The following is a 23252-nucleotide window of genomic DNA, read 5'->3' on the forward strand; positions in this document are numbered from 1 at the left end:
GATGTCTGGAGGGCGGTGATGTCACTCCTCGTATAAGATATCTGGAGGGCGGTGATGTCACTCCTCGTATAAGATATCTGGAGGGCGGTGATGTCACTCCTCGTATAAGATGTCTGGAGGGCGGTGATGTCACTCCTCGTATAAGATATCTGGAGGGCGGTGATGTCACTCCTCGTATAAGATATCTGGAGGGCGGTGATGTCACTCCTCGTATAAGATATCTGGAGGGCGGTGATGTCACTCCTCGTATAAGATGTCTGGAGGGCGGTGATGTCACTCCTGTATCTTATATCTGGAGGGCGGTGATGTCACTCCTCGTATAAGATGTCTGGAGTGCGGTGATGTCACTCCTGTATCTTATATCTGGAGGGCGGTGATGTCACTCCTCGTATAAGATGTCTGGAGGGCGGTGATGTCACTCCTCGTATAAGATATCTGGAGGGCGGTGATGTCACTCCTCGTATAAGATATCTGGAGGGCGGTGATGTCACTCCTCGTATAAGATATCTGGAGGGCGGTGATGTCACTCCTCGTATAAGATATCTGGAGGGCGGTGATGTCACTCCTGTATCTTATATCTGGAGGGCGGTGATGTCACTCCTCGTATAAGATGTCTGGAGGGCGGTGATGTCACTCCTGTATCTTATATCTGGAGGGCGGTGATGTCACTCCTCGTATAAGATGTCTGGAGGGCGGTGATGTCACTCCTCGTATAAGATATCTGGAGTGCGGTGATGTCACTCCTCGTATAAGATGTCTGGAGGGCGGTGATGTCACTCCTGTATCTTATATCTGGAGGGCGGTGATGTCACTCCTCGTATAAGATGTCTGGAGGGCGGTGATGTCACTCCTGTATCTTATATCTGGAGGGCGGTGATGTCACTCCTCGTATAAGATATCTGGAGGGCGGTGATGTCACTCCTCGTATAAGATATCTGGAGGGCGGTGATGTCACTCCTGTATCTTATATCTGGAGGGCGGTGATGTCACTCCTCGTATAAGATGTCTGGAGTGCGGTGATGTCACTCCTGTATCTTATATCTGGAGGGCGGTGATGTCACTCCTCGTATAAGATGTCTGGAGGGCGGTGATGTCACTCCTCGTATAAGATATCTGGAGGGCGGTGATGTCACTCCTCGTATAAGATATCTGGAGGGCGGTGATGTCACTCCTCGTATAAGATATCTGGAGGGCGGTGATGTCACTCCTCGTATAAGATATCTGGAGGGCGGTGATGTCACTCCTGTATCTTATATCTGGAGGGCGGTGATGTCACTCCTCGTATAAGATGTCTGGAGGGCGGTGATGTCACTCCTGTATCTTATATCTGGAGGGCGGTGATGTCACTCCTCGTATAAGATGTCTGGAGGGCGGTGATGTCACTCCTCGTATAAGATATCTGGAGTGCGGTGATGTCACTCCTCGTATAAGATGTCTGGAGGGCGGTGATGTCACTCCTGTATCTTATATCTGGAGGGCGGTGATGTCACTCCTCGTATAAGATGTCTGGAGGGCGGTGATGTCACTCCTGTATCTTATATCTGGAGGGCGGTGATGTCACTCCTCGTATAAGATGTCTGGAGGGCGGTGATGTCACTCCTCGTATAAGATATCTGGAGGGCAGTGATGTCACTCCTGTATAAGATATCTGGAGTGCGGTGATGTCACTCCTCGTATAAGATGTCTGGAGTGCGGTGATGTCACTCCTCGTATAAGATGTCTGGAGTGCGGTGATGTCACTCCTGTATCTTATATCTGGAGGGCGGTGATGTCACTCCTCGTATAAGATGTCTGGAGTGCGGTGATGTCACTCCTCGTATAAGATATCTGGAGGGCGGTGATGTCACTCCTCGTATAAGATGTCTGGAGGGCGGTGATGTCACTCCTCGTATAAGATGTCTGGAGGGCGGTGATGTCACTCCTCGTATAAGATATCAGGAGGGCGGTGATGTCACTCCTGTATAATATATCTGGAGGGCGGTGATGTCACTCCTGTATAATATATCTGGAGAGTGGTGATGTCACTCCTGTATCTTATATCTGGAGGGCGGTGATGTCACTCCTCGTATAAGATGTCTGGAGTGCGGTGATGTCACTCCTGTATCTTATATCTGGAGTGCGGTGATGTCACTCCTGTATCTTATATCTGGAGGGCGGTGATGTCACTCCTCGTATAAGATATCTGGAGGGCGGTGATGTCACTCCTCGTATAAGATATCTGGAGTGCGGTGATGTCACTCCTCGTATAAGATGTCTGGAGTGCGGTGATGTCACTCCTGTATCTTATATCTGGAGGGCGGTGATGTCACTCCTCGTATAAGATATCTGGCGGGCGGTGATGTCACTCCTCATATAAGATATCTGGCGGGCGGTGATGTCACTCCTGTATCTTATATCTGGAAGGCAGTGATGTCACTCCTCGTATAAGATATCTGGCGAGCGGTGATGTCACTCCTCGTATAATATATCTTCTGTCTTGAGAATACATATCTGGAGAGCAGCATCATTGGTATAATATATGTTGTATATCTGATGACTATAACCTCCCTGTGGTACCCTGATCTGGCTGCCTGCGGCCGGTCCTCAGGAAGCCTGTCTGTGTGGTTGCTATGGGTTGCGGTGATGTTTGTGCCGCTGGCACCACACATTAGAAGTAAGCCGTAAAAATCCAATCCTTTCCTTGTGAGCTCAGAACTCCCCCACATCTCCTCATCCCGCTATGTAATGTGCGGACGTCTCTCTTCCTGGCTCCCAGCGCCTAAAACTTCGCTGAAAACGTTGTGTGGAGACAAAGCAGATCACTGGGTGGGGGGGGGGGGGGGGGGGGGGGACGTGTAGATCACAATCATCTCCTGAACATCTTCCAAACATCAAAGAGAGACCCAAAAACACATCACCTAAAATCCAGGCAGGAAACCTGACCTGCTGCGACCTGACATTTTCATCACCTCGAATGATCTCTAACTGCATTCCTCTTCCTTCCATCCTGCCAGGTCACCGTGGAGCAATAAGTACGATCCGCCCTTGGAAGATGGAGCCATGCCGTCCGCTCGTCTACGCAAGCTGGAAGTCGAAGCCAACAATGCCTTTGACCAGTACCGAGACCTGTACGTTATCCCTCTCCCCATCTCTACTTTTTATTTATTTTTTTTTTCACTTTTATTACCGTCTTATTTTTGTTCTTTTCTTTTTTTTTTTTTTTTTTTTTTTTTTTTGCTTTCTTGACTTTTGTTTTTTTTCTCCCCATTTTTGTATCTCCCCCACCTCCTGTCTAGGGCAGGGGATGTATCAGGAAGTGTGGGGGGGGGGCTCTCCTGGAACAGCTGCATGGTCTGTGTTTTATAAAAGCGGGAGCTTAGTGTGTGGGATGTGGATGATTAAATCCAGACTCCTTTGTTTTGGGACCCGGCACTAGGGTAACCTAGAACGAAAATCCTAAACGCAGCACAGACTTGAGTGATGTCATTATGAGGTCATCGTTGTCACTGAGGAGTGCCGCCACTGCGTCACACACACCTCATACTTGTGACCACCCCCCTCCCCCCCCCCCTAGTTCTTGGTCCTCAAGGTGTACCATTGTGGGTTGGGACCCCCAGGAGCCAGAATACGCCATCGAGCAAGCTAGATGACTTGTCAGTAAATTTTTGTAGAAGTGATCAGAATGAGGAAAATACCCTGGCCATATTCTCTTCTGTCTGTCTGAGAGAGAAAAAAAAAAAGTATGTATATATATTTCCATCTACATGAACCAACAGCTTGCTGACTATATATATATAGAGAGAGAGAGAGAGAGAGAGAGAGAGAGAGAGAGAGATCTATATCTCTCTCTCTATATATATATATATCTCTCTCTATCTCTCTCTCTCTCTCTCTCTCTCTCTATATATATATATATATATATATATATATATATATATATATATATATATATATATATATAAATTGTCAGTTGGTTCATGTAGATGGAAATATATATACATACATACTTTTTTTTTTTTTTTTTCTCTCCACAAAAGCGAACAGCTTGTCGTTAATCTGAGATGGATAAATATCTCAAATTTTATATATCTATCCATATAAATCCAAATAACCTATTGATTTGTAATTGCTCATGCACATCCTATTCAGAAAAAATATATATTTATATATAAAATTTATATTTATCGATGTGCTGGTAACTTTTGTGGAGAGAGAAAATGGCTTATAATAAAAAAAATATGGATAGATTTGTAATTGCTCATGCACATCCTATTCAGAACAATATATATTTATGGACATGCTGGTAACTTTTGTGGCGAGGGAAAAAAAATAGCTTATAATGTATATAAAATCTGCATATGCCCTTTTTTTTTTTTTTTTTCTCTCAACAAGAGTTAAAGTGGAGGGCCACCCTGAAAATAAATTTCACCTTATCTTCCTTTTTAATGTACTAATAATCATTTATTTAAAAAAACAATTTTCACTTGCCTGGAAAACTCTGTTACTAATTCCTAATCTGCCTTCTTCCTATTCTCTTCCTTACTCTTATTGCCTCATGGGAAATGAGTGTCATAATTTCCCATGAGTCTGTGGGCATGACTGTGCTGCAAAAAAAAAAATAAAAATATATATATATTATAATATATATTTTTTGTCAGCATGCTGGAAATAAATATATATATATATATATATATATATATATATATATATATATATATATATATATATATATATATATATATAAATTATATTTCCAAGCGCTGGAAATAAAATACACTATATAAATACTATACAAACAGCGATACGAGCACTGTTTAACTGCGCATGCGCGAGATGGAGAGGTGCATGCTCCTCTCCAAAAAACCAGGAAGATAAATCATCTGGGCTTCACATGCCCATAGCTAAAATGGAAACATCCGCAAGATAGGATGTAAGTTTTTAAATAGATTAGTGAACAGATCTTGCATAATTGATGTGTTAATGCATAGATAGTATATTCATTTTGAGATGGGATTTTGGGCAGAACACTGCTTTAACCATGTCGAAATAATAAAAAAAAATTAAAGATACATATATATTTATATTACACAAAGGATTGATTAGTAGTTTGGAATTGCTCATCGGGCTCATGCACAAGAGCCTCCTATTCAGAAGAGCCTTCCAATCCGTGTGATTGAGGAGAGGGGAGATGAGCTCTGCACGTCCCTCGTCTGGGGCTTTTTTTCTATACACGTGCAGCGTCCCCTGTGCCCAGGCTGCAGACAATACAGAGGATGTGCGGGGCTCGGTGTGAGCTGAGGACAGAGCATCCTCTACTCATCTTACAGCCTTGTAATGTGCAGATGTTTGCTGAGCGGCGGGTGTGGGCTCACCTCCGGTACACTGACTCAGAGACGCCGCACCTGTGCCGCCTGCGTAGAACCCGATACCTCCTTCCTCCCTCCAGTACCTGTTAGCAGGGGCCCGGTGCCATCTTATGTTGTGCCAACTATTCAGTCAGACACCGACAGCTGACTTCTTTGAAGTTGCCAGAAAATGCTGAAATTTGGAGTATCAGTTATTTCTCTGATTTGGCACTACAAATCACAGCAAAGCTTTTTTTTTTTTTTTTTGTTTTTTTTTGTTTTTTTTTTTCCGCGTTTCGACCGCCTCCACTGCTGCGTGTCTCAGCATACCTCTGCAGCTCAAGAGAAACCGCAAGAAACCCACCATAATTAAATGTATGTGATTTCCACAATAATTTACTGCCCGTGGCTTGGCCCCAGAGGTCACAATTCCATAGATGAGGGATAATTGATTTAGTGACTGTAGGTGATCCCAAATGCTACTGGCAATTAGGTTTGATCCGTCCGTGTCCAGCTTCAGCCCTTCTTTCACCATACTTGTGTGTGTTTTTTGTTTTTTTTTTGTTTTTTTTTTGTTTTTTTTTTAATTCTTTGCCATGAGGTGCCATGTTGAACTTCCAGTGACCAGTATGAGAGAGTGAGAGCGATAACACCAAATTTAACACACCTGCTCCCCATTCACACCTGAGACCTTGTAACACTAACGAGTCGCATGACACCGGGAAGGGAAAATGGCTACTTGGGCCCAATTTGGACATTTTCACTTAGGGGTGTACTGACTTTTGTTGCCAGCGGTTTAGACATTAATGGCTGTGTGTTGAGTTATTTTGAGGGGACAGCAAATTTACACTGTTATACAAGCTGTACACTCACTACTTTACATTGTAGACAAGTGTCATTTCTTCAGTGTTGTCACATGAAAAGATAGAAGAAAAGATTTACACAAATGTGAGGGGTGTACTTACTTTTGTGAGATGCTGTATATGGGGGGTCGGGTCTGCATCAAAGCCAACCTGTTTCTTTGCCCTCCATGAACAAAGCTCACCTTCACTTTTAAGGAGCGCTCCGCAGTTCGGACGGCACCCTGAGGGCAGTCGCATCCTTTGGCACATTTCAGGCACCCTCTGAAGTCTGCGGTCAGCCCAGATGAACTGAGCCCAGAACTGGCGGACTGACTTCATCATAAACCGTCCCTGTTTATTTGTCATGGTGATGGAATGTTTCCTCTGCTGCCGGTCGCATCTGAAGTGTGATTTTTATACTCTTCCCGGCGTTTAGTCATCATTCTATTTACAGAATCCTTTTACAGACACTTCAAAGCGGCCGAATGACGTCTCCGCATACGGAAAGGTCACTGAAAGCGCTGCGGTTTCGGAGGAGTTTTCGGGTCTACACAGATGCTTTTTGCTGGGCCCTTTGTGAGGGCAGATGTGGGGGGGGGGGGGGGTACAGTAAATCGCTTCTTGGCTAAGATCAAATATGGTGTCCTTTCTCATCAGTGTCCAGTAGGGGGCGCTCCACCGTCCTTCTGACCTTATGGCTGGGATGGCGCCCCCTTGGAGGGGCTGCTCTAGTCCGGTCATGTGATGCGGCTCCCCTGAGACAGCCATTGTGACTGCAGGGGAGAAGAGGGAACGCGGCAATGTATGTGCCATTGAAGGCTATGAGTGATGTCACCGCTCCAGGCTTTACTAGCCATTGGCGGAGTGCTCTCTCCTCTCCCCTGCAGCCGCTACTGGCTGACACAGGGGATCACGTGTCTGGACCAGAGCGGGCTGAAAATAGGTAACTACTGTATATACGTCTTTCTTACACAGGTTAGTTAGGTGTTAGGAGGGGGAGGGGGACAGTTGCAAGGCTAGTTAGGTGTAATCTGAAATTTTAATTCAGCCTACATGGGTCAGCCCATAGGGGTGTGCACCCCAAAGCTCAAACACGCATGACTTTCTCTGCAGCCTCAGCTGCACTGGACAGTGAATGAACAGGAAGTGCTCTGTGTGCTGAGCGGCTTACTGTTCAATCACTAACTGAAGCATATCAAACAGTTTACTATGCTTCAGTTGTTTATGAACAGTGAGTATTCATTTAGAAAAGGAAGGCGCTGGTAAATTACATATTTACTAGCCTCTTCCCCCATTCTGCATCCTGAAGCATCCCCCACAGCAGCTGGGGGGAGAGAAGGGAAGCCAGTAGGACTGTGGGGGGGCCAACATGGAGAAAGCCCAGGCAGTGGAGGTAGTCGGCTGTGCATGTAGCCATTAGGGTGTGCCCAGGCACACTGGGCACACCCCCCGCGCACGCCTGTTCAGCCATTGTTTTTAAAGTAATACTAAACACACACCGTGTAATTTACATTATCGCTTCTATTTTTGTATGTGGATAATGGCGCTGTAATTATTCTATTAAAAAAAAAAAAAATCGAAGTCCCTTTTGCCTAATTGATAAACAGCTGGCACATGACCCGGCTCTCTCCCAGCCTGTCTACAGGTAAACAAAAGCAGGAGAAGCTTCTAGTCCTCTGATGCTGGTCACATGTTCAAAATAAGAAAAAAAAAAAAAAAAAACGCCTTTGGAATACAGAGTATAAATAAAAAATGAATATCAATCAACTGTTATAAATTGTCATACAAATATATATTTGAAATGAAATCTTTATCAATAACATGGTGTGGGCGGGTTTATACAAGTCACAAGCTGCATCCTGCCCCTTCCAGCCTGTGTCTTAGAATAAGAGGGAGGTGAGGCCTCCAACAATCTACATGTAATACCCCGCCCCCTTTGAGTTTAGTGGTCTTGGAGAGGAGGGAGTGGCCTGTCATTGTGTATACGCCCCACATGTGTGACTCTATAGTCACATGGGCTGCTCAGGAAATGCTCAGCATAGAAACTCATTGAAAACTGAGCATGTGCAGAGCTGCCAACACTATTCTGCAAAATCCCTAGCTGAAGTGGGGACATGGACAGAAGGGGGAGGTAGAGAGCAGCAGGATCAACCAGGATTTTTTGCAGAATACAGAAAAGGAATCTCATAGTGATGAGTGAGTATGACCAGCATGGAGTACTCCATTTATTCATCGTTTTTTATGATGTGGGTTTAGTGACACTTAGTGGTGGAAGGCGCTAATGTGTGCAGTCCTTCTTCTTTTTTTTTTTTTTTTTTTGGTGTCTGTGGTTTGCCTAATGACAATGGCAGCTCATAAAAACACGATTGTTGGTAATGTAGTAAAAGCAAATGAAAAGGCACAACCCCGGCCTAGTGTTTTTCATTTCAGTAGCGTCCTGCTTCTTACCCCGTCCTCCGTTTTCTTGGTTTTAGCCCCTCTTTGGGCTGCGGACTTGGCGGTCCCCGTGGCCCCGGTGCTGAAAGAGTGGAGCGTGCGATGGGGCAGGTCTCGCCATGTGCTTGCTGTTATGTCTGGCAGCCTGACCGCTCTCCGGGGGATCGTGTGCGGTTTCAGACATCGCTTTAGAGCATTCTTCGAATACCCACAAAAAACCGTTATGTAAAAACTCGTCAATGTGGACCACATCAAACTGCAGCCACGGCCCATCTCTTCCCCCCCCCCCCAACCCCCCACCACCTCCTGCTTGTTCCTAGGGATCCTAAGATGCTGTTGTAGGTGCCGTGCCATGTGCGGCTCGTCACGCTGTGAGCGCAGCGTCATGCAGATATTGGCCAGAGGAGGAGGCGGTGGCGGCCTGCTCCTCCATACTTCAGGGATCGCTTGTATTTTTTATTTTTTATTGCCTAAAGGTAATGCTGGCCCTTCAGGCAGCAAAGGGGAGCCAGGTGCAGCGGTCAAAGGGTGGGGAGCCAGTTGCAGCTGGTCGGGGGGGGCAGTTGCAGCCGGTCGGGGGGGTGGCCAGTTGCAGCCGGTCGGGGGTGGGGGGGCAGTTGCAGCCGGTCGGGGGGGGGGGCCAGTTGCAGCCGGTCAAAAGGGGGGGGGCAGTTGCAGCTGGTCAAAGGGGGGGGGGGAAGCCAGTTGCAGCCGGTCAAAGGGGGGGGGGGGGGAGCCAGTTGCAGCCGGTCAAAGGGGGGGGGGAGCCAGTTGCAGCCGGTCAAAGGGGGGGGGAAGCCAGTTGCAGCCGGTCAAAGGGGGGGGAAGCCAGTTGCAGCCGGTCAAAGGGGGGGGGGGAGCCAGTTGCAGACGGTCAAAGGGGGGGGGGAAGCCAGTGCAGCTTGGCAGGGGGGGGCCAGGTGCAGCGGGCAAAAGGGGGGAGCCAGGTGCATCCGGTCGGGGGGGGGGCAGTTGCAGCCGGTCAAAGGGGGGGGGGGAGCCAGTTGCAGCCGGTCAAAGGGGGGGGGGAAGCCAGTTGCAGCCGGTCAAAGGGGGGGTGGGGAAGCCAGTTGCAGCCGGTCAAAGGGGGGGGGGGAGCCAGTTGCAGCCGGTCAAAGGGGGGGGGGGAGCCAGTTGCAGACGGTCAAAGGGGGGGGGGCAGGTGCAGCCGGGCAAAGGGGGGCAGCTGGGCAAAGGGGGGGGGGGGGGGGGAGTCAGGTGCAGCTGGCATTAAAGTGAACCTGTCCTCAGCTGAATTTTTACAGACTGATCATGTGTAGATCATTGAAAAATTTTGAGATTGCTCCTCACTTCCTGTCCCACAAGACAATGGTCACCAGGACAAACGGTAAATCCCCCCCCCAATGGGAAGGGCATACATTCCTTTTTCTTACTCTAACCAAAGTTAGAAAACCTGTTTTGCCTGGAGTTCTGTTTTCACTGGCATTGGAGGGGAGGGGTCTGAGCTCAGACTTGAAGAAAAGTCAGTATTTGCATGCAATACCTTTCCTAATTCAGACGTTTTTGGGGTGCTGTTGAGTAAATTTTAGTACAAGCCCAGGGGTGCATTAGTGTAGCCAAGTCATTGGGACGAAGTGTTCTTGCACAGTGGCCTTTTTGGTGGACATCATGTGACTTTTTCTCTGTTCCAATCCTCAGGTATTTTGAAGGAGGCGTGTCCTCGGTGTACCTCTGGGATCTGGACCACGGATTCGCTGGTGTGATCCTCATTAAGAAAGCTGGAGACGGCTCCAAGAAGATCAAAGGCTGCTGGGACTCCATCCACGTGGTGGAAGTACAGGTAACGGCGCCCCCCCCAGGCCACAAGGCTGGATGTGAATCCCGTTTGAATGACAGCTGAGCATCTGCCCAGTCAAGAAATGTCCAGCTTTGAGATTACCCCAAAACGATGATTTTTTTTTGGGGGGGGGGGGGGGGGGGGTTGGGGGGCTTTGGTGACCCCTGATGTCTCACTTTTGAGACAAAGGAGATAGAGGACACAGTCATCAACCCCCATCTCTGCAGCCGGGTGGGAGAGGAGGAAAGCCGCCTTTCGGCTGCTGCAGGAGGAAAAGGGTATTGGTTCTTGTAAATGCCGCCTCTTCTTCTCCTGTCCTGGTTCTGTGGGGCCAGCAAGGAAGAGATGCGATCTACCAGTTACCTGGGGGGGCGCAGCAGAAAGAAGGGGCAGCCTGGGTGGCATTGACTGAAACTGAGCCCCTTTCCTTCAGCAGTTGCTGAATGCTGGCGGGTGGGAAAGGAGGAAAGCCGCCTTTCAGCTGCTGCGGGAGGAAAAGGGGTATTGGTTCCTGGATATGCCGCTGCTTCTCCTGTCCAGGTTCCAGGGGCTGCCAAGGAAGGATGCGATCTACCAGTTACATGGGGGGGGCAGCAGAAAGAAGGGGAACCTGGACAGAAGGGGCAGCCGGGGTGGCATTTACTGGAACTGAGCCCTTTCCTTCGGCAGTAGCTGAATGCTGGCGGGTGGGAGAAGAGGAAAGCCGCCTTTCAGCTGCTGCAGGAGGAAAAGGGCTATTGGTTCCTGTAAATGCCGCCGCTTCTCCTGTCTGTGTTCCGGGGGCCGGCAAGGAAGGGATGCGATCTAAGAGTTACCTACCCGGGATTGACAGGTTGCCCACCCCCCGCCCCCGCGCTCTATATGTATGAGGAGTTCTCTATCGAAGTCTCCTACCTTTTTATCTGTTCAGAGTCCTGTTTGGTGACTGATCTTCGCTTGGAATTGATTTAAACCACCCCCCCCCCCCCCCCCCTTTTTCCTCTCCAATGCTCTGTACTGGCAGAGCTGAGTAATAGCCACACCCATCACCACAAGTGTTTTCAAAGACTTGCACTGCAGAGAAGGGTGGGGGGCGTGTCTGACCAGAGAAGGGTGTGCCAGCTATAACAGGGCTTTGACTGATTTCTTGGTGCACCGGAACTTTTCTCCATCTCTATTGGACTCCACAGTTATATCAGCTTGATTTAGGCTTCACTGTGCTGTTTGCGGTTCCATTAACAAGTATCTGTTGTCTCTCCGGGTTACAGGAGAAGTCAGCGGCCGCACTGCCCGATTACAAACTGACCTCTACTGTGATGTTGTGGCTACAGACCAACAAGACCGGGTCTGGCACTATGAACCTCGGGGGAAGCCTCACCCGACAGGTAAGTCCCCGTCCCACCTCTGCCACCTCCTTCCTGCCCGGTCCGTGTTCTTATAATTCTCATTCATAATTGTATTGCTTTCAGATGGAGAAAGATGAAACTGTGAGCGACTCTTCCCCGCACATAGCAAATATCGGACGGTTGGTAGAGGTAAGCGCGCTCCCAAATCTTTGCTTGTTACAGAACCTTATTAAAGCGGTGGTCCGCCAAAAAAAAAAAAAAAATTAAAAGCCAGCAGCTACATATACTGCAGCTGCTGGCTTTTAACAATATGACACTTACCTGTCCTGGAGTCCAGCGATGTCGGCACCGCAGTTGATGTTTCCATGAGCTGCCGGGAACCTTTCTGGGAATGCGCGAGGCCCTTCTACTCTCTCCTACTGACCCAGCGACAAGGAGAGGAGGAGGAGGGAGTTCCACGGTGATGTCACGGGCCGCGGCCCAGACTCCTGGAAGTGGGAACAGGATACCTGTCAGACAGGTATCCCCCTGGAAGGTACCAATTGTGGCAGGAGGGGGAGAGGAGACAAATGAGAGGAAGTTCCACTTTTGGGTGGAACTCGCTTTAAAAAGTAGAAGGGTGTGTCATTGACCCCCCCCCCCCCTTTTTTTAATCACTTCAGCTCCAGAAAATTTCCCCCCCCCCTCCATGACCAGGCCAGTTTTTGCGATACGGCACTGCGTTCTTTAACTGACCATTGCTCGGTCGTGCGATGCTGTACCCAAATAAAATTTCTATCTTTTTTTTTTTTTTTTTTCTCCCACAACACCATTCTTTTGGAGGTATTTGATCAAAATTGCGTATTTATTTTATTTTATTTTTTTTTCTTTAATTTTTTTTTGTGCTATAAACAAACAAAAAAAAGACCTTTTTGGAAAAACAAACATATTTTTTTTACTTTCTGCTATAAAACCTATCCAATAAAAATTGTTTTAAAGGAAATCGAATTTCTTCGTCAGTTTAGGCCAGGGGTGTCCAATCTTTTTTCCAAGAGGGCCAGATTTGATGAATAGAACATGCTTGAGGGCCGACCATTTTGCCTGACATTCTTAAACCATTAAAATTTGGTCTAAGTGTGTCCATCCGAGCACTAATACACGGCCCAACAAGAATTCTCTTGCCTTTGTGCTGTGTGTGGTGAATAGATGAGCTTGGGCGTGTTATTTGGATATACCGGATTTAATCTGCTTATAACACGCACCTTCACTTTAAAAATGAAGTTTCAGGAAAAAAAATCTTAAATTTTAAATAAAGAACTGTGAAGCAAAATAAGGGTCAGTGCCCATCAATGCAGCCTAATCAGTGCCCATCTGCGGCCCCCACTCCATTGCCATGAATGTGGCCCCCACTCCATTGCCATGAATGTGGCCCCCACTGTATTGACATGAATGCAGCCCCCACCGTATTGACATGAATGCAGCCCCCACCACATTAACATGAATGCAGCCCCCACCACATTAACATGAATGCAGCCCCCACCGTATTGACATGAATGCAGCCCCCACCGTATTGACATGAATGCAGCCCCCACCACATTCACATGAATGCAGCCCCCACCACATTCACATGAATGCAGCCCCCACCGTATTGACATGAATGCAGCCCCCACCGTATTGACATGAATGCAGCCCCCACCGTATTGACATGAATGCAGCCCCCACCGTATTGACATGAATGCAGCCCCCACCGTATTGACATGAATGCAGCCCCCACCACATTGACATGAATGCAGCCCCCACCGTATTGACATGAATGCAGCCCCCACCGTATTGACATGAATGCAGCCCCCACCACATTCACATGAATGCAGCCCCCACCACATTCACATGAATGCAGCCCCCACCACATTCACATGAATGCAGCCCCCACATTGACATGAATGCAGCCCCCACCACATTCACATGAATGCAGCCCCCACCACATTCACATGAATGCAGCCCCCACATTGACATGAATGCAGCCCCCACCACATTGACATAAATACGGCAGCCCCCACCACATTGACATGAATGCAGACTCACCATTGCTGTCAGTGCAGCCTGATTCATGTCCATCTGCAGCCTTGGAGGAGACAGGGAGGGGGCGGGACGAGCGCCAACAGATATACAGGAGAAATTCCTGTTTACACGGCGGCCTCTTTAATTGAAAGTCCCGCCTCCTATGATGGACAAAACAATTGTCCAATGGCAGCGCAGGAGACGGGACTTCCTTTTACACAGGACGCCGTGTAAACAGGAAATTCTCCTGTATCCTGTACGGCGCTTGTCCCGCCCCCTCCAAGGCAGCCAGCATATCTATCTTTTATGGCCCCCGGCGCTCGGGGATTCGTTGGGGGCCACAAAAGATATATATGTCAAAATTACCAGGCGGGCCGTCCGAAACCGGACCGCGGGCCGCGATTGGCCCGCGGGCCGGACTTTGGACATGCCTGGTTTAGGCCAATATGTATTCAGCTACATATTTTTGGTTAAAAAAAAAATCACAATAAGCGTAAATTGGTTTGCGTAGAAGTTATCGCGTCTACAAACAATGGGATATTTTTCTTTTTTCTTTTATTTGTTTATACTAGTAATGGCGGCGATCATCGACTTATAGCGGGACTGCACTATTGCGGCAGACAAATCGGACACCTAAATGACACTTTTTGGGCACCGGTGACACTAATACATAGTAATAGTTATAAAAAAAAATGCACTGTACCAATGAGACTGACAGGGAAGGGGTTAACAGCAAAGGGTTAAATATGTTCCTAAGGGAGTGCTTGCTAACTTGGGGGGGGGGGGGGGGGGGGGTGCTTTGATTGGGGGAAGGTAGAGATCTGTGTTCCTGCTTGGTAGGAACACAGGATCAGTACATTCCCCTCTCACAGAATGGCGGTTTACCGCCGTTCTGCCTGCCTTCCGAACGATCGTTGTTTTCGCTGGACCCGCTGATTGGCTCCTGCTGTTTCCATCAACGGCGGGAGTGGGGCGCATCCCAGACCCAGAAGTGTCAGATCACTTACTAGGTACGTGATCTGGCACAGAGTGGCCGCCCTGCCGCAGTATGTGGGCGGTCCTTAAGCTGGTAAAATAAGCCCCGTCCCTTCCTCAGCAGAGAAAAAGACAGATGCCACTAAGGCAGACCGTAGATGATGTGTTTTTTTTTTTTTTTTTTCTTGCAACCACGAGTTGCAAGAAAGGAAAATCGCTTGATTCCCCACATCAGCACAGTCGGTGTCGACGGGAGAATCCCACCAGCGGAGCTGGTATGTCCTCCCGGTGGGGGTGGGCATGAAAATCCGTGCCTGCTGGGACAACACCGTGATTAGCCGCTGGCAATAATCACATGCCAGAAATCCAACATGCTGGTTTCACCCAAGTCAATCGATGGATCAACTTGGGTACAATCAGTCTAGCCCATACATGGATCGAATCTTGGTTAGTCCCTGCAGAACCGGCCAAGATTCAACCTATCTATAACTGACTTTATTCTACAAGGACTAAGCCACATGGCTTGTGTGTGTGTGTTTTTTTTTTTTTTTTTTTTTTTGATGATCCTCTCACATTATGGGATTTGTTTTAATTTTTCAGGACATGGAGAACAAAATCAGGAGCACCTTGAACGAGATCTACTTTGGAAAAACCAAGGACATAGTCAACGGGTTGAGGTAACGCCAACACTTCTGCGCCCTGTATGTCCTGTGTCTTCCGTCCTGAGCTGGACAAATCTCTGGAGAGGGGTCCCCAGTGTGTCGAACAGCAAAACACATGAAGGTTTTCCTGTCTATGGCACCTGGTATTCCCTGGCTCCTCAAAAATTGTCTGTTAGGTCCTAAATTGGATTGGCTCACTTGCCAATACATCTCCAGTCTAGCCAAACGTTTTCAAGTTTTTGGATGGATTTGGGGGGGAGGGGTTAGAACACCGGTGACCAATCTGAGGGCCCTTTTGCAGAACCCAGCGATCGATATTGGAAGCATTTATTTATAATGACCGGGATCTCCGGCAGGTTCTGTAGGCCCTTCAGTCTCCATCCACCACCTGTTGTTGTCTGCAGCTTCTGATCAGCTCCTCCAGTATGTCCCAAGTCTCAGTCTACTAATTATTGTGTGTGGCCCTGTGGAGCTGTCAGGGGCCCCAGTTGAGGCCCACTACATCTTACAAGTGGCCAACCACTAGTTTTAGATCCTTTTTTAGGCTTGATTTATGAAAACTGGAACACTCAGAATCTGGTGCAGCTCTGCATGGTAGCCAATCAGCTTCTAACTTCAGCTTGTTTAATTAAAGGGGGTTGTAAACCCTCCCGGTTTTTCACCTCAATGCAGTTTATGCATGAGGTGCAAAAACCAATTGTAGTGCACCAGCCCCCCCCCCCCCCCATTTTACTCACCTGAGCCCGCTTGTTGCCACACCAGAGATGTGTACACCCTCTCTGGCCGGTGTCTCGGAAAGATTGATAGCAGCGCAGCCATTGGCTCCCGCTGCTGTCAATCAAATTCAGTGACACAGGGAGTGGTGCAGAGTCCTGCCATGTGTCTATGGACGCAGGAGCGCGCCCGAACCGGAGCTTTTTTCTGACGGGTCACTGGATGCGGGGAGGAGCCAGGAGCGCCGCGGAAGGACCCCAGAAGAGGAGGATCGGGGCCACTCTCTGCAAAACCAACTGCACAGAGGAAGCAAGTATAACATGATTGTTATTTTAAAAGAAAGAAAGGGGAACCTGTTGTGTCCCTTTTTTAAGCTTTAAAAATAAAACCTGGAAGCTGATTGGTTACCATGCAGAGCTGCACCACAATTTGCACTCTTCAGTTTTAGTAAATCTCCCCCTTTTGTGTCCCAGTACGGGAGACTTTTCCTCACTTGTCCTGGTGACACACGGCATGTCTGGGGCAGGAAGTGAAGGGGAATCGAAGACAAAATAGAACCCTGACCGGTTCCAAGGCTTCCTCGCTTCATCCAACACAAGAAAAAAAAATACATTTGGCTGAAGATGGGTGTTAACCTGCCAGGACAACTTTGACCTGTCACAGCCGAGGCTTTTAATCTATTGGTGGAAACTGCTTTGCCCCGCCTCCCGGAAGCTGTCAGTCCACAGCAGTTTTACAGTAGATTTTACACAAGCAGATCTCCTCTCACTTTGCCATTTTTTTTATCCCCCCCAAATCTCCAGGGGCAGGACCACTGGAGAGGAAAAGCCAGCTGCACACCATGAAGATTCTAATGCTGGCAGCTTTATTAGTGCTGACAAATGAACAAAGGGCCCTTACTAACGCGTTTCGCCCTCTACATAGACACCTACCATTAAGCCCAGTTTGGTGAAGCATGTCAGTTGAGGGGGACTGACTTTGTCCAGACTAAAAAAGTTGCTAGCTTTGGAATCTTCATCATGAGTGCGGGTGACTATCTTTCTTTTTCCTGGACTTGCATGTCTTTGTGGGGCATAGGATGGGCCCTCGCTGGTGTTTAGCAGCTGGTTTCTTAGAGGGGTGACCCGCTTTCTTCTCAGTGCAGTCCACGTTTCTGTCAAAGCCTCCAGCCTTCAAGTAGAATTCCAGTCACAAGCGATCTAGTCTTGGAGTGGTTGTAAAGGCTGAAGGTGCATTATATGCATAAAGGTATAAAACCTCCTGTGAGCTGAACCCCCCCCCCCCAGTACCCTCCCAATATTCCCCTGAGCCCTCCTCGATCCAGTGATGTGCACAAGAGCTTCGGCTATCCTGGGACTCTCTCTCCTCATTGGCTGAGACACCAAGGGGTTCCATTGGCTCCCATTGCTGGCAATCACAGCCAGTGAGCCAATGAGAAGAGAACAGGAGGTTGGGGCCGAGCGGCGGCTCTGTGTGTTATGAATGCATAGAGCAGGGCTCGGGAGCGTGCACGCACCAGTGCCCCCCATAGCAAGTGGCTTGCTATTGGGGGTGCACTGGTCAAAGGGGGAGGAGCCAGGAGCCATCGGCGGGGAACCCGTAAGGAGGATCGAGGCTGCTCTGTGCAAAACCATTACACAGAGCAGGCAAGTATTACAGGTTAGGAGTTACCGCTCCAGGTGATGATCGGACGTTCACACCATCCTTGAATGAGAGATGGAGGGTGTTGGCTCTGCATACATAGTCAATAAAGAGAGAAGAAAATTGGACAGCCGCACTCCAATGCAACGCCTTTTATTGATGTAAAATGGGATCCATACACCAACAGAGGTACAAATAACTGACGCATTTCACACCCTTAGTGGTGCTTAACCATAGCTCTGGTTAAGCACCCATAGGCTGCCATGTCTCAGCTATTGTCGACACTCCTTCCTCTCCCCTGCAGCTGCTCCTGCTGGCTGACACAGGGGAGCTAGGTCATGTGACTGGATTGGAGCGGCCTGCAAATATATAAGTATACATCTTTTTACACTGGTCAGCAGGTGTTAGGAGGGGGGGTTGGGGACATTTTCAGAACTAGTTAGTGTTGAGCTGGAATTCTACTTTGGCTGTTCTGGATGAGGCCAGTGCTGGCCGTCCTGACGGGTCCTCTTAAGATTTGTGTCCCCCCCCCCCCCCCCGGTCCTTTGTGTCTGTCATTGTCTCTGTGCTCTGTCCCGTCTCATTCCTCATTCCATCTTCTCTCTCTCTTCTCCTCCTGATGTGATTTCATGAATAGATCTATAGATGCAATCCCCGACAACGTTAAGTTTAGACAACTCCAGCGGGAGCTGTCTCAGGTGTTGACACAGCGGCAGATCTACCTACAGCCCGATAACTAGAACCCAGGTACCCCACCGCGTGCCAGTCACCACTGCCCTACCGGTGCCCGCATGGTGTGCGCCCAGGAGATCCTGTCACAGCAGTGCTGCCAGGCTGCATGGCTCGGTACCCACTGGGCAGCACTGAACCTCCTCTGTAGTGCATGTGGGGTGTCCACTGGAGCGGCCGCAGGCTTGTCAGTCGGGTCAGAACTCAGTGTGTGGCATGTTATAAGATTGGGGGGGGGGGGATTACTGCTCTGCCTACAGGACAAGGGACTGACGGGTTTAAAAGGTAACGTCATCCAAAGGTGTTTTTTTTTTTTTTTTTTTTTTCAATTATGGGTGGATGCAAGTGTCCCCTCCCCCACAGTTGTCCTATCCTAGTCTCATTAGGGTCCGGGTTCATTAAAAAAAAAAAAAAAATCGGAACTATTTCCGGGTGTCCCCTCTCATTTCAGCTTGCAGGATTTCCTGTTTGTCTCTCGTGCCAGGAATGATGGCTGCCTTGGTAACAGTAGCCGCAAGCCGATCGTCTGCAGCGTGGCAGCAGCCAATCAGATTCTGCCTAGCATGCATTTAGCGCTGGCTATGAAGCGAAGAAGGATTAATCACATTGCTTTAGGGGGAGCACAGACAGTTCCTCTTTCATAACACCCTGGTGTGTGATGGGAAGGGTGGGGGGGGGGGGGGTGAGGACACGCTGCATGGAGTGACTAACACTGAGTGGAGTTTTACTGAGAAGCATGTCACCTAATTATATCCACTAAGAGTGGAACCCACAGCATCAGAGCGGGTCTCCTCTACTGTTATCAATAAAGAAGTGTGTATAGCTCTGACGTATACCACAGCGCTGTACAGAGAACACTGATCCAGTCACATCAGTCTCTGTACCAGAGGAGCTTACACTCTAATGTGCCCCCCCCCCAGTCCCACACTATTATTATTATAATACATTATAAAGCTCTGACATATACCGCAGTGCTGTACAGAGATCACTGATCCATTTGCCAGAGGAGCTTACACTCTAATGTCCCCTCCCCCACAGTCACACACTATTATACATTTTATATAGCTCTGACATATACAGCAGTGCTGTACAGAGATCACTGCGCCATTAACATGAATCTCTGTACCAGAGGAGCTTACACTCCAATGCCCCCCCTACAGTCCTACACTTATTATTATTTATTATTCTTATTATACATATATATAGCTCTGACATATACCGCAATGCTGTACAGAGATCACTGATCCATTTGCCAGAGGAGCTTACACTCTAATGTCCCCCTCCCCCACAGTCACACACAGTATTATACATTTTATATAGCGCTAACATATACTGCAGTGCTGTACAGAGAACTGTGAGCCAGTCACATGAGTCTCTATACCAGAGGAGCTTACACTCTAATGCCCCCCCCCCCCCCCTCCACAGTCCCACACTATGATTATTATTCATTTATATAGCTCTGACATATACTGCAGTGCTGTACAGAGAACATTGATCCATTTGCCAGAGGAGCTTACACTCTAATGTCCCCCTACAGTCACATACTATTATACATTTCATATAGCTCTGACATATACCGCAGCGCTGTACAGAGATCACTGAGCCAATCACATCAGTCTCTGTACCAGAGGAGCTTACACTCTAATGTCCCCTCCCCCCACAGTCACATCAGTCTCTGTACCAGAGGAGCTTACACTCTAATGTTGGACAATGTCTGTCTGAAATGTGATGAAGAGGGACAGAAGTCCTCATATCAGGTGGTTTAGTGTAAGCAGTAAATTGATATTTGTTCCGCAGGGGAGGAGCTACAACTACTATTGGCTATTATTGATCCTGTAGGGAAAACGTTATCAGATCTTTCATAGATCTAAACGGTGATCCACCTTTTTTTTATTATCGGGTGTACAGACCCCGGAGCCCACCACCAGAGTCCCCGAGAGACACAACACACCATCAGATGGTTCATAGCAAACACTGAGATTTCAGTTCTGGGCGGGACGACCCCCTTTCATCTCCCCCTCCCCCCCCCCCCCCCCGGCTTATTTTATCTTTTCCAACTGACCAATCTGACCGATCCTCCTGATTATCATTAATTCGCTATAACGATCACCTGACCTCATCCGCATGTCCGGATTTACTAAAGAGATCATTTAATTGGCTCATCCCCTGAACAATAACACCCAATGCCGGCCAAGTTCCCAAACTGAATCCCCGCCCATCCCCCCGGGAACTCCTTCTTTTCAGGTCATCGTATTCGGAGCGGACTGGTTGGGTTTATTACCCCAGAAGTGAAGACGACTGAAGCATGAATTGGAGGATATAAAGATGATCCCCCCCCACCCCCCATGTAAAGGGTCCAGGGGTCTCAAACTGGTGGCCCTCCAGCTGTTTGTGGAACTACAAGTCCCATGAGGCATTGCGAGGATGACAGTTACAAGCATGACTCCCACAGGCAGAGGCATGATGGGACTTGTAGTTCAGCAGCAGCTGGAGGGCCACCAGTTTGACACCCCCTGGAATAGACTCATCGGGGGGCCACAGGAGCTCCCAGGAAAGTGTCTCCTTAAAGCGATACTAAACCCAAAAATGGCAAATATCGCAGCTTACCAATACATAGATGTGGCGGCTGCATTCGTTTTCTTTTCTTTAGGCTTTTTCTGGTGAACTGGCCAGTAGCACTCTGGATGAAGGAGCACTGGAGGCACAGCAGACAGCAGCATTGTTAGTCTAGGGGGGAGAGTTAGATGGACTAGCAGATTTGGATACACTAACAAATTTAATTTAATTTTTTTTTCCCCCTTATGGGATAAAGGTTTTACATAAAATCTGATCATTGTAAGAAAGGAATCACAATACCATTTTTTTTTTTTTTTTTTTTTACAATGAGTGAGTACCGCTACTTTTTTTTTTTTTTTTTTTACAATGAGTATGAGTACCGCTACTTTTTTTTTTTTTTTAGTACTCGCCGATACCAATTACTGATACCGACCGCAACTGTTTTTGTCATAACTGTCAGCAATGGTACAAAGCATTGAAAAGTTATTTACAAATAAAATAGTTTTTTTTTTTTTTTTAACACTTTTTCAATGTGAAGTGTGTAAATATATATGTGTAAAAATATTCACAAACACAGCAAAAAAAAGTTTTTAATTATTTATCATTTATAGACGTGAAAAAAAGCAGGAAAATAATTAAATGGAGGAGAATAGGGAGTTAATTAGGGCTGATTAGAGTAAATGAAGGGTTATTAAGGGGTTAATAAGAGGAACATTTGTTCATCCCTTTGATCTGCAGATGAAGAAATAGAAAGATACAAAAAGAAACAATGTTTCTTTTTATTTTGGTGTTTTCAGGGCTGAGCAATGTTGGTAATAAACATTGCCGGCTGCTTTTTTTTTTTTTTTTGACAGCTCCAATTACCGGACTTCTTTAACACGGAAGACCCCACTGACAGCGCAAAGAACCAAGTCTGAAAGTGTCAGTTTCAGGTATCGGTGCATTTGCACGAGAACCGATACTTGTGCAAATACTCGGTATCGGCACCAATACCCGTATCGGTGCAACCCTAGCTGTCAGCCGTAAATGGTTTGTCTCATCCCTGTAAACTGATACATTCTGCTGGACATATTGTGAAAAGCAACAGACTTGCTGGTTGGATCACCAGATAAAAATAGAAGAAGGAAAGCCTAAAAAGAAAATGAATGCAGCCGTCACATTGAGGAATTGGTAAACTGCAATATAATAAATGTTTGGGGGTTTTTTTTTTTGGGGGGGGGGGGGGTTTAATATCGCTTTAAAGGAATTCTAATGCAATCTCAAAAAAAAAATGGTGAAGAACTTCTGGTTATTACATCCCATTCACACTTGTAGGACTTCTCATATGAATTTGGACATCAAAGTCACATGACAAACTCGTACACCGTGTTTTCCAATGATAGCCGATCATATATGTGCGATTTTAAAGTCGCAGCGACTTTTAAATAGTTCCTGCATTACTTTGGTCCAACTTTCATGCGACTCGAGGGCCATAGACTTCAATGTTGAACCCTCAACCGTTGCATGAAAGTTGTACCTTCATGTTTTCCATGCAGTGGTTTTTGACATTGCTGAGGGGACAACACGCCCCATCCAAAGTCGCACCAAAAATCACATGACTTTGGAGTCCTACAAGTGTGAAAGGAACCCAAATCACACACAAGAAGAAGAAAAAAAGATTCCTCTTAAAGGGATAGACGCACTTCTGACCATAGACCCCCCCCGGGGGGCCCCCTCTACAGAGAGCAGAGTCACCATGGCGGACAACCAGGACCCCCGATTTATCCCACATGCATCGGCACCAACCACACAACTGGCATCCAATGGGCGGGGCCTATGGCTCCTCATAGCAGTAGCGCAGGTTGTGACACCACAAATAGGGTGATCTGTGCCTGTCAGTCACCCCCCCCCCCCCCCGTGATCTCCCCTTTAATGCAGGGGGGAGGGGCGGGGCTTTAGCCCCACAGTGTACTTCTCTTTTAAGCACATTCCTCTAAATACCGAACGCTGAATTGCGATTTTTTTTTTTTTTTTTTTATTATTATTATTATTTTTTTTATTTATTCTTTTGTAATTTTTGTGTCTCTTCTCGTTTTCTCCCCTCCAGGTCCGTTCAGACATTTGCAGACAAGTCAAAACAGGAGGCTTTGAAGAACGACTTAGTGGAGGCTTTGAAGAGAAAACAGCAAAGTTAAATGTTTCCCTAACCCCCCTCCCCCCTTCCCCCCCCCCCC

General features: G+C 47.6%; 1 protein-coding gene across 1 annotated transcript in view; it reads left to right on the forward strand.

The window, feature by feature from the left end:
* The window catches only part of CAPZB (capping actin protein of muscle Z-line subunit beta), a gene marked incomplete at its 5' end in the record, with an annotated part of 44301 nt that extends 21049 nt beyond the window's left edge, over positions 1–23252 (forward strand). Inside the window, 6 exon segments of the mRNA XM_073601555.1 lie at positions 2994–3107; positions 10262–10403; positions 11648–11764; positions 11849–11914; positions 15338–15414; positions 23126–23252. Coding sequence (XP_073457656.1) covers positions 2994–3107; positions 10262–10403; positions 11648–11764; positions 11849–11914; positions 15338–15414; positions 23126–23213 — 604 coding nt within the window.

The sequence above is a fragment of the Aquarana catesbeiana genome, linkage group LG10 (assembly GCF_042186555.1).
Source record: "Aquarana catesbeiana isolate 2022-GZ linkage group LG10, ASM4218655v1, whole genome shotgun sequence".
Taxonomy (NCBI): domain Eukaryota; kingdom Metazoa; phylum Chordata; class Amphibia; order Anura; family Ranidae; genus Aquarana; species Aquarana catesbeiana.